Source organism: Corvus kubaryi, unplaced genomic scaffold (genome assembly GCF_017639235.1).
Source record: "Corvus kubaryi isolate FWS band 111438036 unplaced genomic scaffold, C.kubaryi_AGA036_p1.0 37353, whole genome shotgun sequence".
Lineage (NCBI taxonomy): Eukaryota > Metazoa > Chordata > Aves > Passeriformes > Corvidae > Corvus > Corvus kubaryi.
Genome location: NW_024581115.1, coordinates 4,970,896 through 4,988,293, shown reverse-complemented (window position 1 = coordinate 4,988,293; position 17,398 = coordinate 4,970,896). Strand labels below are relative to the sequence as shown.

Here is a 17,398-nt window from a genome sequence, read left to right as displayed (position 1 = left end):
CCTGCTCCGGCTGCTGCCCCCGCTGAAGGGCTCGCGGGGCGTCTGGGGCGCAGCTGCCTTTAGTAACGAAAGAAAGCAAAAAAACCCCAACCAAACAAAGAAACGAAATTAAAATCCATACCACCCTACCCTTCAAAGAACAAAACCAAGCGAAAAAATCATTTTAAAAGGGGAGAAAAAAAATAGGGAAAAAAAAAAAAAAAGGAAGCCTGAACTGCAACCCCCGGGATGTGAATCCCTCTGGCTCGCTCCTTTCTTTGCCGTAGCTGCGTTCAGTGCCTCGTGGGACGCGGGCATCAGCCCCGGAGTGCGGCTCGGCAGCCCTGGGCACACTCAGCCGTGCCCGGGGCCCGTTCCTGGGGCTTGGCCGGACTCATTCCTTCTGCAGTGTTGTCTGGACAAGCTGAGTTTGGGGAGCGCTGCCTGGCTCTTTGTTTTCACAGCGCAGAGCTCTGCAGAGCAGTGGTGACAGGGTGCTTTCTCTTGGCTGGGGGCTGGGGAGGGTCCCCATGTTCCCCCTGTGCTGAGTACCATTGTCCAGGGTGGGTGGACAGGGGTGGGAGTGGATGCCATCCTCGGAGCCCCCATGGAATCAGCTTTGTGGGTGTCCTTGGACCCTCCTGGGCACGGGCACCCTGAGCCTGTCTGCGGGGAGCAAGGGCTGTGCTGGCCACTGCATGGGCTACACGGGGCCAGCTGATGGAGCAGCTTCTGCTGGGATCTGTGTGCGGGAAGGTTCCTCTCAATGGGGCGTTCCCAGTGAGGCAGGGCTGCTCTGGGATCAGCCTTGCTCCAGCTCTGGGGGAAGCTCCTTACAGAGGGAGATCAGTGAGGCTGCATGGCCAGAGACCTCTGTATGCCCAAGCCAAGACTTGAGGTTGTTTGTGATCATCTTCTCCTTTTCAAACATGGAGAACAGTCTAAGAACTCTTTGCAAGTGGTTTAGAGCTGCTGTCTCACATGCTTGGAGAAATGAGAATGTCGGACTAGGGTTGTGCTGCCAGAGCTACACGTGTCCAACCAGGGCAGGGTGGTGGTCAGCCTCATGCCACATCCGGGCAGCACAGGAGCTGGCAATGGAGCAGCAGGCAGCAGTTTGAGGTTGTGGAGCTGGCACCACGTTTTCACCCCTGGGATGGGCTCGTGCACGCCAGCCCAGACACGCTGGTGACCAGAGCCTGCAGCAGCCAGCGGGTTTAAGATGGGAACGGAAGCAGTGATGGGGAGCACTGAAGCATCCATCTCTTGTAAATAAAAGAGCCGGGAGGGTTGAGCGGCAGAGGGCAGGGGCTGCTGGGCTTCCGGAGCAGGAGGGGAAGCACACAGAGCACACAGTGAGTGAGGACGGAAGCGCACGTGGCTGGCGGGGACAGCTCGACCTGCACGTGATGCGTGCCCATGACTTGTGGCTTAGGGCTGTGGCCCCGACTGGTCACCTGTGGAAGCCCTCACACCACAGCAGGAGTCACTGCCTCCTTTTATAAAACTCTGAAAATGGGTTTATTCCCCACCTGAGTAAAAGGGTTCAAGCCTGGAGCATCAGGAGTGTACCCGGCCACCTCTCTGGCAGCTCTTGGGTGGATTTGGTCAAATGAAGAGGAGTTAAGCATACTCTGCTATTTCTGGGTCGTGTTTGTTGGCACCCAGGTGGAAATGCAAGCTGAGAAGGAAACATAACTGGTTGGTAGGTGGGCTTGGGCTGGCAGCCAGCCTGAAACTGTAGCCCAATGCCCAGGGATGCGAGGGACAGACTCCAGCTTGGGCCTGTCAGGTGCTGGTGATTGGAGCTGAATAATAGGAACATCCCCTGGTTACAGTTTGGTGCTGCAGGGTCTGTGGCACTGGCTCTGTGCCAGCCCGAGCCACCCCAGCTTCGGACTGAGCTGTGCCTCACATTCCCTGGCACCCACACACCCAGCAGGGACCTGCCACGTTCAGCACCAGGGGATCCCGTGGTGGCAGTGACTGGGCAGCTGAAAAAATCACCAGTGCCTGGGCCATGCTGGGATTGCATCCAGTCCTGGCTTTGCTGACTCCCTCCCTCCTGACTCCTGCTGTCCCCTCAGAAGGGACAGGCTCTGCCACCTCCTCCGCAGGTTGGATCTGTTTCCATGGCCTGTGGTCACTGCTCAGTGTGCCGAGGGGAGAGGCCCTGGAGGCCACGTGGGCTGCAGTCCTGACAGCCAGCTGTCCTTAACCAGGAGCTGAGATTCACTCTTTGGAGCTAAAAATGCCTCTGCGACACCCTACAGGCACGATTCTCCAAGAGAGCTGCTCCCAAAAATCAAAAGATTAGGTGGTTCACACTTCTCCCTTGAAAACATCTGTGGATACTCAGCTGCCCAGGCTGTGCTTTCACACCACTGTGCACTGCTCTGAACCTGCTCTCTGTGTTTGCATGAATCCATCCCACAAATCTGGGAGCCCATAGTACTTCCAGTGTCTGTTGTGTGGAGGGAAGGGCAGTTTTCCACAGCGTCCTGGTCTTCTGGGTGCTTGTAGCTCTGCAGAACTGGTTGCAGCATCATCGAAAGGTGACCAGTGCTTGGTACTCCTGGCATCCGAGGGGTGTTTCTTGGATTTACTTCCCAAACATTGCCATTTTGCCCTTGATTGTGCGTGCATCTGTAGAGCGTGCAATGGTTTGGATCTGTTGCATCCACAGAGTGTGCAATGGTTTGGATCTGCTGACAGGCAGCCATGGCACAGGTGCAGCCTCCTGGCCCCTCTCCAGTTGCTCTGTGCAGCCACTGAGCACCAGGTCTATGACCAACCCTGCTCCAGGACCAGCTCTGCTCTCCCAGATCGCCAGCAGAGCTGCTGGGTCTAGCCAGGACCTGAGCTGGATGAGACATTCCCAGTTCAGCCCCTGCGGGGGTTCTTTAACCTTTGTGTGTCTGCAGTGAAGCCCCAGTCTCCTGCAGATCCCTATCCCAGATCCTCAGGGAGGATTACCAGCCCCTGGGTTTTGGGGGAGCCCATGGCTGTCCTTACATGCCCTGCCCACAGTGTTCTGGTCTGTGGCAGCCTGGTGGCACCAGCACAGTGTGTCCAGCAGCCGCTGGCCAAGCCCATCCCACGGCACACGGTGTCCAGCTGGCTGGAGGAGCAGGAGGGTCCCCGGGGGGCTCCCAGGGGCTTCCCTCCCTGCAGGGTGCCTTTCATCTGCTGCTTCGCAGATGTTGGCTTTGGCTCGTGTCTGACATGCATCAATTACAGAGCAACAGCCCCGAGTCTTTGGCAAAATCAACTTTGGAACAGCTGTCCTGAGTCAGCTGTGCCCGAGCCGGAGCTCTGGCTCTGTCCCCACTTGGTGCAGCGCTGCCCTGACCATCTCCACATCTCCTGTGCCCACATGGACAGGGTTTCCCTGGCAGAGGAGGCCTAAATATGGCACTTGTTCCCATGTGCTTGATGTTTATCCAGGAGCCCTTGAGTGGGAGAGAGCTGCAGGCTCTGAGCTCTCTGCCCCATCAGCAGAGCGATGTCCCCTTGTGTGGGGGACAACAGTTGGGTTAAGGTGACAATGGTGAACCATGTGAGGTCTGGTCCTGCTCTTGGCAGGGACTCCGTGGCAATCAGGGATTTCAGATAGCATTTGGTATTTATTAACCCATCCCTCCTTGCAGTGCTCTGGAAGCGGCCGCTCGGTGACACTGGCTCTGGCAGCACCACAGGTTTGACACTATCCCCTCAGAGAGCACAGCAGGTCAGACAAATGCAGGATGTGCCCATGAAGCATCCCAGGCATCCACTGCTCTGCTCCAATGTATTTCTAGGGTCTTTCTGTTTTAGACAAGTGACTCCTGGGAGTGCTGCATGCCACCCAGCACAGCATCCCTGTGTGCCACCGAGTGCTCCTGTGGTTTGGCTGCACCCTCCTTCTGCTGGCACAAACCCCTTGGAGCCGAGTGTGACACTGGAGTTTTTGCTAAGAAAAGACCAGTTCAGTGCTGGGAAGCTGAAACAAAAATTGCATGTTTGAGTTGTGGCATTTCCCTGGGGAGTTTGCTGATGGTGCTGTGGCATGGGGGGCTTTGCGTCCCTGCTGTGCTGCAGACACTCCTAGCTGCAATATACTGATTTTTATTGTATTTTTCCGCAGTCAGGACCCAGGTGCTTTAAATCACCAGTTCCCCACAGACCAGCTGAATCACATGGACTGCCCAGCCTGGGTGCTGCTCTTCCTGTGGCTTTGGTCTGGCTGGAGTCTGGGGAGCCCTGAGCCCTCCTTCTCCCCCTGAGGGCCACAGAGTGTCTGCTCCCTGAGCTGGGAACAGTTTTCCTGCATGTCCCCCTGCCTGGGGACAGGTCAGCCCCTCTGCATGCTGCCAACTGCTCCTTGAGGTGCTGGAGATGCTCCTGGCCTCTGTCAAGTGGAGGGTGGCTTTCTGCTCTATTTAATTTCTTAATTTCTCTGCACCTTACCTGCCCCAGTGTCCCAGTTTGCCATCCCATCCTTGGGGCTGTCCTGTGCACACAAGTGGTGCCTGGAGGAATTAAACCCATTGCATAACCCGGCATTGCTGCTGGTGGCAGCATATTTTCCACATGATTTAGTTGTCGTTTTGTTGGTTTTTTTTTTTTTTTTTAGTGTTATGCTTTTGGCCTTGCCACTTTGGAACGGGGCTAATTTGGGATTTGTGGTGAGGCCTCGGGCAGGCTGGGCTGGTTGATTTTGCGAGGGGCAGCGTGGCAGTTGCAATTCCAGCTGTGCAGTGTTCCTGGGAGGAGTGGGATGCTCCCAGTGGCAGTGCAGCTCCAGCTGTGCAGTGTTCCTGGATGCTCCCATGAGTGTCAGGGACAGCGTGTTTGCTCTCCAGCAGCTCTGTGAGTAATGCTCAGCTACGCAGCCCGGGATCGAGGGTTGGAAAAAACTGTTCAAAGGGACCCAACAGTCGTTGGCATTAGTTCTAGGTTTGTTTTTTCTTCCTTTTTTAATTTTTTTTTTCTGCTTGGCCTATATTAAGCACGTGGAAGTGTGCTGTGCTTGCAGGAAGAGAGTGGTTCCACCTCACAGACTCCAGCAGGGTCAGGTCTGACACGGCCAGAGGAGAAGGGGTGATGGGCTTGTGCTTGGAGGAGCCCCTTTGGCCCAGCCACACTCCTACAGAGAGAGGGAGGGAGAGAAAAGCAGGCAACACATCATCAAAGGCCAGGAATAACTGGGGTGAGACGAGCTGAGAGCTGTGTTGCTGTCTGGAGGTGTGAGGACTGTGCAAATAACGATGTTTTTCTTAATAATAATAAACGATTAAAAAATAATAAATAAGCATTGCAAAACACTGAGCAACAACAAAATGCTCACTTAGGCTGGTGGCTGCAGGCACTGAGCAGCAGCAGCCTGGGGTGGCGAGGGCTCTTAGAAGTGTGTTTTCCTAAAACCTCCCTCTCTGTGCCCGGATCAGAGGAGCAGCAGTGCTGCATGTGGCTGGTGCCTCCAGGAGCTTGCAGGGGACTGGGCTGACCTTGTGCACGCTCTGCCCTCGGGGTATTTGCTGTATCCGCTGTGGGTGATTGGAAGCAGCTGGGACTGGCAGGGAACAAGGCTGCATCACCTCGGGGCACATGGGGCACTTTGTCCTTCCCAATGCTCCTGCCTGGTGCCTGGGAGTAGATAATTCCCTGCTTTTTCTTACGAGCTGTTGGCTGAGGCAGTGGTTTTACATTTGCTTCTTCTGAAGAACTTTGTTAGGTTGGAGCATCTTGCAGGGGAGACAGGCACCCCGTCTCTGAGGGAGGCTGATGGGTTTGGGCTTCTGAGCAGATATGGACAGAAGGAGAACGAGATCACAGAAGCTCGGTGGCTGCGTGGGCGTTGTCTGGCACAACTCCTCTTGATGCAAATGTGTTGGGTTTTCCACAAGCCAGGGCCGGCAGCCTCTGATCTTCGTCAGCTGGAGCTCGAGGAGGGCACGTGGCAGAGGATGCCAAGGGCTCCCTGTGTCTGCAAAGCCATCCAGCTCCCACCCAGAACGTGGCTGAGCTGTTCACATCAGCAATCTGCACAGTGCTGTAATTCCAGTGGTGTGGAGGAGCGGGATGTGTAGGTCTGCCAGTCCCACAGCAGTGCCCAGGCACAGGGCTGTGGGGCTGAAAGCCTTTGTCACTCCCAGACGTGGGCCGAGGACTTTCTGGGTGCTGGGTCCTGCTCTGTGGCAGTAGGTCAGCTGCTGTGGGACCTGGTGCACTCACACCCCCACAGCAGCATCCTGCTGTGGCAGGTTTGTTGGAGTGGGCAGGGATCAAGGTGAACACAGCAAATGGAGGAAGAAAATCCCAAATTTAATGTAATTATTGTAGAGGAAGATCCCACACGCCTCCTCCCTCCCGGCCTGCTGGTACCCTGAGTCTCTACACATGCTTTACTCCTGCTTTGAATGCAGCAGGCAGCTCCTGTGATTCCCTTCCAGGAGCAGCACCTCTGACCACCCCGTGTTTGCCCCCGCAGGTCCAGAGGCCGTTCCCAGCCACGCTCCCGGCATGACGGACGCTCCACGGGATGCCGGCCCCAAGCAGGCGGCGCCGGCGCGGCCGGACAAGCCGGCTGCAGACTTCGGCTACGTGGGCATTGACGCCATCCTGGAGCAGCTGAGGAGGAAAGCCATGAAACAGGGCTTCGAGTTCAACATCATGGTCGTGGGTGAGTGGTTCCCTCGTGCCAGCTGCCCACAGCGTGCTCAGCCGGGTGCTGTCATTGTCCCACAGTGATGTTTGTCCTCTTTGGGGTCTCCTCGGGGTCAGCGCTGGGGACTCTGCCTTGGCAGTCAGCAAACCCTGCTCCCAAGGAGCTGGCCTGAGTTCATCTGGAGTTAAAGCTGTTGATGTGATGTGGTCCATGGTCTTCCTCTTCCTCCTTCATCTTGGGGTGCATTATCCATGGGCACCTCCCAGGGGGAAGCACCTCAAGGGGTGTCCCAGGAGTCCTGCTCTGGTCTGAGCAGTCAGAGGCCACACTAAGGGCTCAAGGGGCTGCACTGCTGCTGGTATTCCAGAGCCCTCATCCTTACTGGTACTTCCAGTGATCTGGGTAAAATTCCTGTTTGTGAGTTGTTTTGTATTCAGGCAGCCCTGCTACAAGTACCGGGGAAGAAATGCCAAAAACAGTGATTTACTGGTGGGAATAAAGACCAACAGGAGGGGTTTGCAGGGCTCAGTTATTTGGCCTGGGTGGCTCCTTTGGGGCCCTGCAGGGTGGCACAGCAGGGATGAGAGTGTCCCAGGGGGTGTCCACATGCAAGGAGGGAGGGCTGGAGGGTTGTGTGCCCAGATCCTGCTGCCCACAAGCTCCTGTTCATTAGCTCTCCTGGGCTACTGACCACTGGCTGCATCGCTGCTGTTCTGGCTGCAGCTTCAGCTGTGGGGGTCTGTGCTCCTGCAGCCCCCAGGCCCCCAAAGCCAGGGATGGCACAGCCACTGACCTGCAGAATGCTGGGCACACCAGAGAGCTGGGCAGACCCTGTGGGACACTGGCCAAGGGGGAAAATGGAAAAGAAATGAGGCTTTTCTGCTCTTTTCCAGCTATTAATGTCTCACCTGGTCCCGTGGAGCCCCAAATGTGAGCTGGGCTGTGCTCCTTGGGACTGGGCTGGTCAGGCAGCAGCTCTCCCTGCCTGAATGCCCCAGGGAAGCTGCAGGGGGATGAGGAGAGTAAATCCCAGGCAATGACCAGCAGCATGGTCATGGGATCTCCTGGGAAGAGCTGTGTAAGGCTACAGGTGATGCCTGTGGGATGTCCCACAGGGTATCCTGGGGGTCTGCCTGGGGTTGTGAAAGGGGCTGATCCAGAGTTTACTTCTTCTGTTAAAGACACCAGTGAGCTGTAGCTTTCCAACAAGCTCTGTGGATGCTCTGCCTTTCCCATCTTGATGATTCCATTCCCTCTAACGGGGAAGGTTCCCCAGGCTGGATGACCACAGCAAGGCTGGGCAGTGCAGAACGAGTTCTTGGGAGACATTTTAACAACTCCAGCTCTTTGCTGCTAGCAGAGGAATCACTGCACTGGTCCTGGGAGCCTGCAAGTGAGATTGCCTGTGCTGAGCTCCCATTTCCCTGCCAGAGGAGGCTCCCATCCCTCCAGGAGCAGGCTGTGCTGCCTCAGCACCTCAGCTGTGTGCTGTGCAGGCGGGGAGGGATGTTGAGGAATGGCTGGGCCTTGGCAGCGCTGTGTGTGGTATGAAGGCCCGTGCTGCGGCGTGCCTGGAAAACATTGTTCTCCCCTTGGCAGGCGCTGGGCTGGCTGGTTGCAGGCTGGGAATTCGGGGCAGCATAAACAAGTCGAGCTCTGGCCCTCCTGGAAGACGCGGGAGGGATGCGGGAGGAGCGGCACCTCGGGGAAGGGGCAGCAGCCAGCCCTCCTCCTGCTGTGCTTCCCTAGGGATGGGTTTAGCTCCATTATTCCCAGCCAGCCTAAGCTGTGAGTCCTTGAGTTGAAATTGTTCCAATCTCTGTCTTACAGGCAGGAGATGAGAGCAGGGAGGAGGGAGGTGGCTTGTCCTGCAGGGGAGGTGGGAACTGAGCATCGCTGCCATGTGGGGGTCGCTCCTCACCATGTCCCTGTGGTGGAGCTTTGTGAAAACTCTTTCCCCACTGTAGCAAGGTCCCTGTTCAAAAAAGGTTTCACAATCCCAACCAGAGCTCTGAGAGGGGGCTGCAGGCTGAGGTCAGCTTAGCCCTTTGTCCTCTAAAGTTGCAGAGATGAGGAAAAATGTCTAAACTTTAAAAGATCCCAACCCTAAAGCACATCTTTTGCGTTGTTTTCAGTGCAAAGCAGCTGGAAGGAGAGCAGAGGTGGCCAGGCTCAGCTGCGTTTTCCCTGCTGGATTTCAGTTCTGGGAGAGGCAGTGGACTGCAAACCAGGGCTGTTGGAAGGGGGCTCTGCCCTGTGCTCAGCTGCCTGTGCCACAGCCTTTGGGTCTCCAGGTGCACCCCACCATGGCTCAGCAAGGTCAGCCTGTGGCTGTGGTGCCAATGGGACATCACATCCTGGCTGCTGGTGGCTCTCACCTCTGGTGCCTTTCCAGGCAGTGCAGCTCCAGCAGCTTGGACAGACACGAATGCAGAGAGCCACTGCCTGGAGCTCTGGCAGTGTGTCACCTGATTTCACCTGTCCCCAGTGTGTCACCCAGCCTTCCCCTCTCCCCAGGTGCTCCATTTCACGATGAGCAGTGGTGCAGTGAGAGCTCTGGTTTGGCTCTGCATGCCCAGCTCCAGACCTGTTTGTGCCTGCCCATTTGTTTTCAGGCAGCAGAGAGCTGGGAGCACTTACCCGCAGTGCTCCGTGTGTTTCTCAGAGTCCAGCAGTGACTGTGGCTGGCAGAGAGTTCTCCTGTGCTGGATTGCAGCCATTGGTGATGCTGCAAACTCAGCTCTAAAACTCATGTTTGCTCAGGGAGTGGGGTGATGGCAGGAGGTGATGCCCAGTGCTGGTTGGCCTTACTGTTGGCTTTGGTGGCCTGGATGGGCCAGGACCCTGAAGAATATGGGTGAAACCCTTGCTGACTCTGCTTAGGGACACTCTGTGGGACAAGGGACGTGCTGGTGGCAATGCCATGATCACTGTCTGCAAATGTCTTGGCAGAATGGGGCCAGTGAGGTCCCCCTGATGTGTGCAGGACCTCTGCAGGGGGCACAGAGCATCTGCTCCCTGGGTTTTGAGGAGTTAATTCTGTTTTCTTTGCTCTGGAAAAGTTGTTCTCCAAGCTCATGGGACAGCTGTTCTTGGAGAGTCAAGAGCTGCTGGTGTCCTTTCCACACAGTTCAGTGTCAGCTCTGGGATATGAAAATGCTTCTCAAAAAGCTGTTTTCTGAAGTTGTGGAATCTCATGTGCTTCCTGGGGTGTTGTCTGTGGGATTCAGAGATGCTCCTGGCGTGGACCTGTGTGTGTGCAGCCAGCTGGGCCGGTTGCAGCAGCAAGTCTGTCAGGGAAGCAGCAGCAGATGCAGCAGGGCTGAGGTTTGTAGGATTGTTGCTGCTGTTAGTCCTGTCCAGATAAAGGCTTGCCAAGCTGCTCCAAAGCCTTCCCTGTGGAGCTGGACAGAGGAGACTGCAGGAGAGTGAAGGCACAGCTGGGATGCTTCTTCCTGGGGTTCCCTGGTCCCCGAGCCCTGCTGAGCATCACCACAGCCCTTCAAACATCCCCAGCACTGTCTGCCTGTCCTCGGGGTTGCTGGGATTTTGCCTGGATGCAGGGAACCAGCTGCTTTGGAGCCAGGGAGGGGCTTTGCTACCTGCAGCATCCTCCTGGCTGGGCTGGACTCGAGCTCCTTGGCTCGGGGGAGCTGCAGGGGAGCAGCTGCTCCTCGTCCCTCTCTCTCTCCATCCCTCCAGCACATCCAGTGCAGCCTGAGTCTGTCAGCAGCCCCATCCCCTGGCCCCTGACAGCACAGCCTGGAGATGGGGGAGTGCTGACTCTGAGTTATGCTGCTCTCTTCCAGGTCAGAGCGGCTTGGGGAAATCCACGTTAATCAACACTCTCTTCAAATCCAAGATCAGCCGGAAATCTGTACAGCCAGCTTCTGAGGAGCGGATCCCCAAGACCATTGAAATCAAATCCATCACTCACGGTGAGGCTCTGCAGGTCCCACCTGCTGCTTTGCCTTTAGGTCCTGCTCTGCCTTGTGTCTCTGGGGACTCACAGGGGTTGTGGACCTCCATAAACCTCCACTCCCATCCCTGTGAACGGGCTTTTACCATCCAGAGATGCTTGCAGGGCTGAGAAAACGTCTCTTTTTTATTTATTAATCAGCATTGAGTTAATTTTGTTGGAAGGAACCAGTGAGGTGGCTGTGGGGGTGGCATTTCAGGGTGGATATGGGGCTGTGAAGGTGCATTTCTCCCCTGGGAGCAAGCTCCAGCTCTGCAGCTGATTGTGGGAGGATGGGCTTGGCCAAAGCACCCATCAACACTCACCTCACACACCAGCTTTCCTCTCTTTCAGAGATTGAGGAGAAGGGGGTTCGCATGAAGCTGACAGTCATCGACACCCCGGGCTTTGGGGACCACATCAACAACGAGAACTGGTGAGCTGCCACTCTGCCCTGGGTGCAGGGGGGAAGGCATGAGAGCCCCAGCACCTCCTGACCCCGTGCCCAGAGCTGTAGCCTGGCGCTGTGCCCCCCTGCTCCGTGGGCAGCAGGAAGGAGGTTGTTGTGGTGGTAGCGCAGTGCCATGCTCCCTGGGAGAGCCACAAACATCCTGCTGTTCCAGGCATGAGACAACCTTTGTTTGTGGCTGGGAGCAGCTGTGTGCCAGCAGGGCCAGTCCCCAGACCCCGCTCATGTGGCTCTGGAGGCTGAACTCTGCCCGGGATCCCTGGCACAGTGTCTGGTTCTGCAGGATGGCTCCCTGGCCCATGGCAGGTACCTTGTCCCCACCACCAGCTGGGCTTGTGGGCTTTGATTCTGTTCGTGTTCCTGTGCCATGACACCGTGCAAGGGGCCAGGACATGGTCTCAGCCCTGTCCTGCTCCACAGCCAGGTCCAGAAGGAGAGAAGGGAGCACATTTAGCCACTTGCTTGTCTAAACCAGCCAGTCAATACCCTCCTGCAGCAGTGCATGGAGTTGCTAAGCAGTGAACACGTGAGGTTTGTGATTTATGAGATGCTGAGTGTCCCTGGCTCTGCAGGCTCTGCTTCACGCAGCCAGCCCAGGTGGGAGGGTCAGGGTGGTCCAGATCCCTCACACGACCCCACCACCCCGTGTTCCTCTCTCCCTGCAGCTGGCAGCCCATCATGAAGTTCATCAATGACCAGTACGAGAAGTACCTGCAGGAGGAGATCAACATTAACCGGAAGAAGCGGATCCCCGACACGCGGGTGCACTGCTGTATTTATTTCATCCCAGCCACGGGCCACTCGTACGTACCCTGCTGTCCCTGCCACCCCTCGGCCTTCCCCTGCCTGTGTCCCATCAGGGCAGTTCTCCCTGAGATCCTCCCATGTTTTTTGGGACTTGAGGAAGCTGTCCTTTAGGGCTGTATCATCTGGAGCCCTTGCAGTAACAGAGCTGCTGTACCCCAGAGAAATGCGGTGTTTCCTGTTCTGAGGGGCCATGAAATCATCTCTGAGCTCCAGGGAGCTGCTGGCTTTGCTGTGGTCACCTGGCTTGCTACACCAAGGATGGACCAGGTCTCAAATTGGATGGAGAGGCTACTTTTGCAAGCAGAACATTAATTTCTTTTTTTCTTTGCCCCTGACATTGTAAGGGGAGAAGCCAGTTTTCCTTGTGCTGTCAAGGCAGCGAACACCCTCACCCTGTAAGGGTATTTTGTAGGTTGTTTGACTAGTCTGCAAGTGGGATGCTGTTTATTCAGCCCAGAGTTCTCCTGGCTCTGGCACTTTTCAAGTGACAACATCAAAAGGCCCAGATCTCGCTCTATTCTTTTTTTCCCTTTTCTGTTTTTTCTTTTTTCCCCTCCTAGGCACACAGCCCACCCTGAAAATCTGGGGCACTTAAAATGTCTTGAAAAATGTGACTTAAAGTATCACAACATGAAACGAGGCCCAAGTTTCCTTTTGATTTGTGTCAATTCCTTCCACTTTTGGCTCTGTCAGCATTGGGGATGTTTTTGGGTCTGTTTTCAAAAGTAAACTTAAGCCTCCAGCACTGTATTCATGACAGCCTTTTCCACTTCCCCATGCGGAGATTTATTCCAATAGAAAAGACTTTGTTTTGCTTCTGTCAGTGGGTAGACCAAAAATGCATCCTTCACTGGAATAAAATGACTGCATGGGCCAGTTATGCCCCTCTTGTGTAACTGATCAGGAGCAGAGGGGCTGACGAAACATTTATGGTTGAATACAATAAAGCACAGAAGGTTTCAAAGGGAGATGACATTTTTAGGCCAGCCTAACGTGTTGGTCCCACTAATCTCAGCCCAGATCTTCAGCCCCTGCCTCGGCAGGTCTGACTTGCAGCATTAGCTGTGCTCCAGCTTTTCCTCACCGCTCTGTTTAACTCTTAGAAAACACATCTGATGCTCAGAGGCTGCAGGGAGTGTTGGGTGCCGGGCAGGGCAGGCAGGGATGTGGAGCCCCGCTGCCGTGTCCCCCGGCGGAGCCTCTCCAGCCACGCTCTGGTTTCTCTCACCCGCCGGCCAACAGCAGTTGTGTGGATTTTCAGCTGCTTTTTTTCCTTCTCTCCAGCAGACATGTGTTTCCAATATCCGAGTGAGCCCGGCAGATGGGGGCCGTTGTTGCTGAGCCCTGATCCTCTTTCCCCGCAGCCTGATAGCCCGGCTGGGGCTGTCCCCGCTGTCACTGGCTCACCCGTGCCCTCCTGCCACCTGAGGCATGAGTGAAGGGGGCAAGCCCCACTGGGAGGGGGAAGTTGATGGGAAATTTTGCTTCTCTGGGAGCTCCACCGTGCTCCACTCACCATCCTGGATGCTTGGTGCTGCCCTCCGAGGATGTGCTTGCACAGGGTGTTTGTGTTACCTGGGAGCCGCTATATTCACGGTGTGGCAGCCAGAGCAGCAGAGGTGACTCGTGTCCAATCTGTCCTTCCCTGGTGGTGTGGGTGGGTGGGGCACAGGACTGCCTGGCACATGGATGTGGCAGGCAGCTGGGTTAGGTTTGACAGGGCACTGGGTGAGAGCTTGCTTTTTCCTAAATAAAAAGGAGTGAGGGATGAAAAAAAAAAGTAAAGTTGACCAGGTGCAGAGATTCAGAGGCCAGAGCAGAGGATTGCTTGGCTCTGTTTCAGTCTGGCTGTCCCATCCAGGCAGCTCAGGGTTAATCAGCAGAGAAGTTTCTGCTGCATAAGGGAGTTCACAAGGGAGTTCAGGACAGGCTTTGCAGCCCATCCAGTTCACACACAGCCTGTAACACTCCCATGTAACTGTGCCTGTGAAGGCTGAGGATGGTGCTGGCAGGGGCTTTCAGCTGCAGCTGCTCAAGCCTGGCTCTGCCACCCAATAAATATCCCTGCTCTGACCCCTGCACAGCTCTGTTCAGCTCGGAAATGGCTCTGGAGCTCTGCCTGGCCTGATCAGCACCTCTCCTGCCTCTACCAGGGCTGGTGGCTGAGGGACTGCCACCCACTCCCTCTTTCCCCTCTGGCTGCCCCTCTCAGGTGCCCAGCAGCTTCCTGGAGCAGGGCTGGGCAGCTGCTGGGTCCTCACTGGTGTTTGATCAACACACAGCTCAGATTCCTGCTGTTAGTTTGATCTGGGGCACAACCAAAAGGAAATAACTCTGCAGCTCACTGTGGGTTTTGATTCCTGTAACAGCATTTCAGGGCAGCCAACAGGAATGAGCCTCTGCTTAGATCCTGTCTGTGCACAGTGGCAGAAATAACGTGTGTCCTGGCCACCATAATGTGTGTCCTGGCCACCAGAATGTGTGCCCAGCCCTGGCAAGGCATGCCCAGCTGCACAGCCTCCCCCAGGCCCACAGCAGGAGGGGATGAGGGAACAACCAGCACAGGCTGAAGTGGCTGGAGCCCATCCTGCATCTCCTGCTTCAGCCCATCCAGTCCCCTTCAAGCTCCTCCACCCTTCCCAGCAAAGCCCAGAGCATGTGTGTGTCTAATTATAAGTTAATAATATCAGAGACCATTTGAGGAAGGGGAAGAAAATAGATTAGTTCTTTTCTTCAGCCTTCCCTTCTCTTCGGTGGTGTGCTTGGAGCAAATAGCACTTGTCATCGCCTTAATCCAGGTATTTTCCTTTGGTGTCTTCACATGAATGTGATGTGTAGCTACAGGCAGGCATTGTTCTTAGTGAAAAGGTGAACTTTCTCTCACATAGGTAAGGTTTGGGAGGGGCTACCTAGAAGAAGTTGGTAGAATATCTAGAAACTTGCAGAATACCCTCAAAACATGCAGTTTGCTCTGCTGGGGAGTCCCTTGGTGTTCTCAGGGTGGTGCAGAGAGGTGACCTCCATGGATGAGGCACTTGCAGGAGCCCATGGGAGCAGAAAGTTGTGTCAGGGGTGCCTGGGTGCAGATGGACACGGTCACTCTGCCTGGGTGGTGCTGCTGGACACAGCAGGGGTGTGCCCAGGGGTGTGGGCAAGCTGTGGCTCTGCCTCCTCCTCTCTGGCTCACTGTGGCATCGTCGGCATCCTCCAGATATGTGAGGGATCGGAGGGATCGGAACTGAGCTTTTAATGTGTAGATTGAGCTGAAACTCAAACGTCTGCCTGATTGTGGATTCATCTGCATTCACTCTATATGCATCCTGGTCTTTAAAGGAAAAGCTGATGAAAGAGGCAGGAACACAGGCTCAGTGGGGAAGAAGCTTTTAGAGGAGAAAAATTGTTTGGAAAATAGCAAAGAGAGAGGAGGGGAAAGAATTCTGCTGGGAAAGGAGCATAACTGCATTACTTCCTTGGAGGTCTGGGAAATACATTATGCAGAGCTCCAAACAATGTTTGCCAGCAGCAAGTCAGCTTAGATGTGTCCATGGGGGGTTCCTTGTGCTTTTTTCTATTCTTTTTTCCCTTTAATAGCCAAAATCTTTCTTTCCTGGGGCCCAGGGTGATCTGTGACCCTGTGTTTGTGTTAGGACCTCGTTTGTCCGTGCGCTAATGACGTGCTCAGGGCTGTGTGTGCTGTTGGTGTGTGGGGACAAGATCCACCTGGTGCAGTCCAGCTCCATCCCTGGGAGAGGAGTGGGTATGACCAGGGGAGAGTTCAGCTGGGTCACCAGTGCTGGCTGCACTGGGGCAGCCTGGAGCTGCTGTTTTAACATCAGCTGGAACTGAGTGGATCTTTCTAGGGCTGAATGTCCCTCCCTTGGCACTGGGGCCAGGCAGAGGTGTCCCCCTGGGATGGGGACACTGCCTGGTGGCTGCTGAGGAGCAGGATCAGTCCCTTCCCCTCTGCGCTCCTGTGGCTGGGTCTGCAGGGGTCTCTGAGCCCTTTGTAGGGCCCGAGGAGACCAAGTTGGGGTTTGGCTTGAGAGTGTTGGCAGTGGCTCTCTTGGCCCTTCAGTGAGGGCCCATTTCAAACAGGCTCCTACCCCAAAGGTGTTCCTGGACCCTGGGACCTCCAGGTTTCCTTTTCAAGGCAATATCTACTCAACTGTGCTGCATGTCCCCATCACCTCCAGAGCCACCAAGGGGGAACTGCAGCAACTGGAGGTGTCCCAAGGAGGGTTTTCTCCTGGTTTGGGACCCCCAGCAGTTAAAACACCTTCTGGAAGGACTGAGGGGTGAGAGGGCATTGTGGCCAGGTGCCTTCATCGCTGTCTGCAGGGCTGGGATGTGGAGCAGTGTGGCACTGGAGCCGTGTCCGTGCTGTCAGCTCAGGAGGGATTTCCCAAGGCGCTGATCACTGAGTTATGCAATCTCTGCAGCTTTCCTCTGCTGAGACTTTTGTTGTAGAGATTTTCTGACATTCTCACCCTCTGGAACAAGCAGCATCTCTTCTGTGTTCTGAGAGCCCCTGGAGAATTTCCAGAGCTTTTTTTTTAATCCCAGCTGATGAACGTGAGAGGCAGTCCCAGCTTGTGTGTAACCGTGGACTGGTGCTCAGCACAGAGGGGAGCGTGAGCAGGAATGGTCACCTGTGGCCATTTCTGTGTTGTGCTGTCCCAGGATGGTCGCTGACAGCTTGGATAGAGCTGGAGCAGGTTTTGATTTGGCCCGGCAGCCATCATCACCCTGCTCTCATCCCAGCTCCACCAAGGACACAAGTAGCTCTGGGCAAGTTCCCGCAGTCCTGTGTGGCCGTGCAGAGATAAAAGCCCTCTGCCACTTCACGGGGCTTTGTGAGGGTTCACAGGCGATAGCAGGAGCTTTGAAAGGGAAATGTTTAAAGCGTTTTCAAACCCTCTCTGCGCTGTTGTGCTTTTAAGAAAATGCCTTTACTCGTCCTATCTGAAAGGAAGTGATTCCCTCTCTGTCTGCTCTTTGAATGCCCCTCTCTGCCAGGGGATTGCAGCAGCCTCAGAGTGCAAATCCCCTTCTTCCTGCTGTTTTCCAGGCTCCGGCCGCTGGACATCGAGTTCATGAAGCGCCTGAGCAAAGTGGTCAACATCGTCCCGGTGATCGCCAAAGCCGACACGTTAACGCTGGAGGAGAGGGACTACTTCAAACAACGGGTACGGGGCTGCTGCCTCTTCCCTGGGCTCCCATCCCTGGTACCCCATCCCCTGGTCCCCCTCTCCCCCTCGTGGCTCCCCCGGCAGGGCTGTGCAGGCAGAGCCTGGCCGGGAGCCCAGCGCATTCCTCCGGCTGCAGCTCGGAGCGATCCCGCGTGGCCACAGGGTAGGCCTGCTCTCCAAGCACTTCCTTGTGTTTCTCTTGGACCTCTGTCAGCACAGGATAAGTTTGGAGCTCTACATCTCCGGGCCTGCTTCTCCTGCCTCCTTTGTTATTGTTGTTGTTATTTTCAGGCTGGTTTCTGTTATTTTGGGAATGATGGTGCTGCACGGAGGGGCTGGAAAACGCT

At 55.5% G+C, this 17,398-nt stretch overlaps 1 protein-coding gene across 7 annotated transcripts in view; it reads left to right on the top strand.

Moving 5' to 3' along the window:
• SEPTIN9 (septin 9) overlaps nucleotides 1–17,398 on the top strand; it is a 134,652-nt gene that overhangs the window by 109,779 nt on the left and 7,475 nt on the right. For all 7 annotated transcript variants that reach the window (XM_042032665.1, XM_042032667.1, XM_042032669.1 and 4 more), the window contains 5 exons: nucleotides 6,452–6,643; nucleotides 10,438–10,566; nucleotides 10,941–11,022; nucleotides 11,721–11,858; nucleotides 16,931–17,048. In XM_042032665.1, the coding sequence (XP_041888599.1) occupies nucleotides 6,452–6,643; nucleotides 10,438–10,566; nucleotides 10,941–11,022; nucleotides 11,721–11,858; nucleotides 16,931–17,048 (659 nt within the window). The remainder of the gene's footprint in view (nucleotides 1–6,451; nucleotides 6,644–10,437; nucleotides 10,567–10,940; nucleotides 11,023–11,720; nucleotides 11,859–16,930; nucleotides 17,049–17,398) is intronic.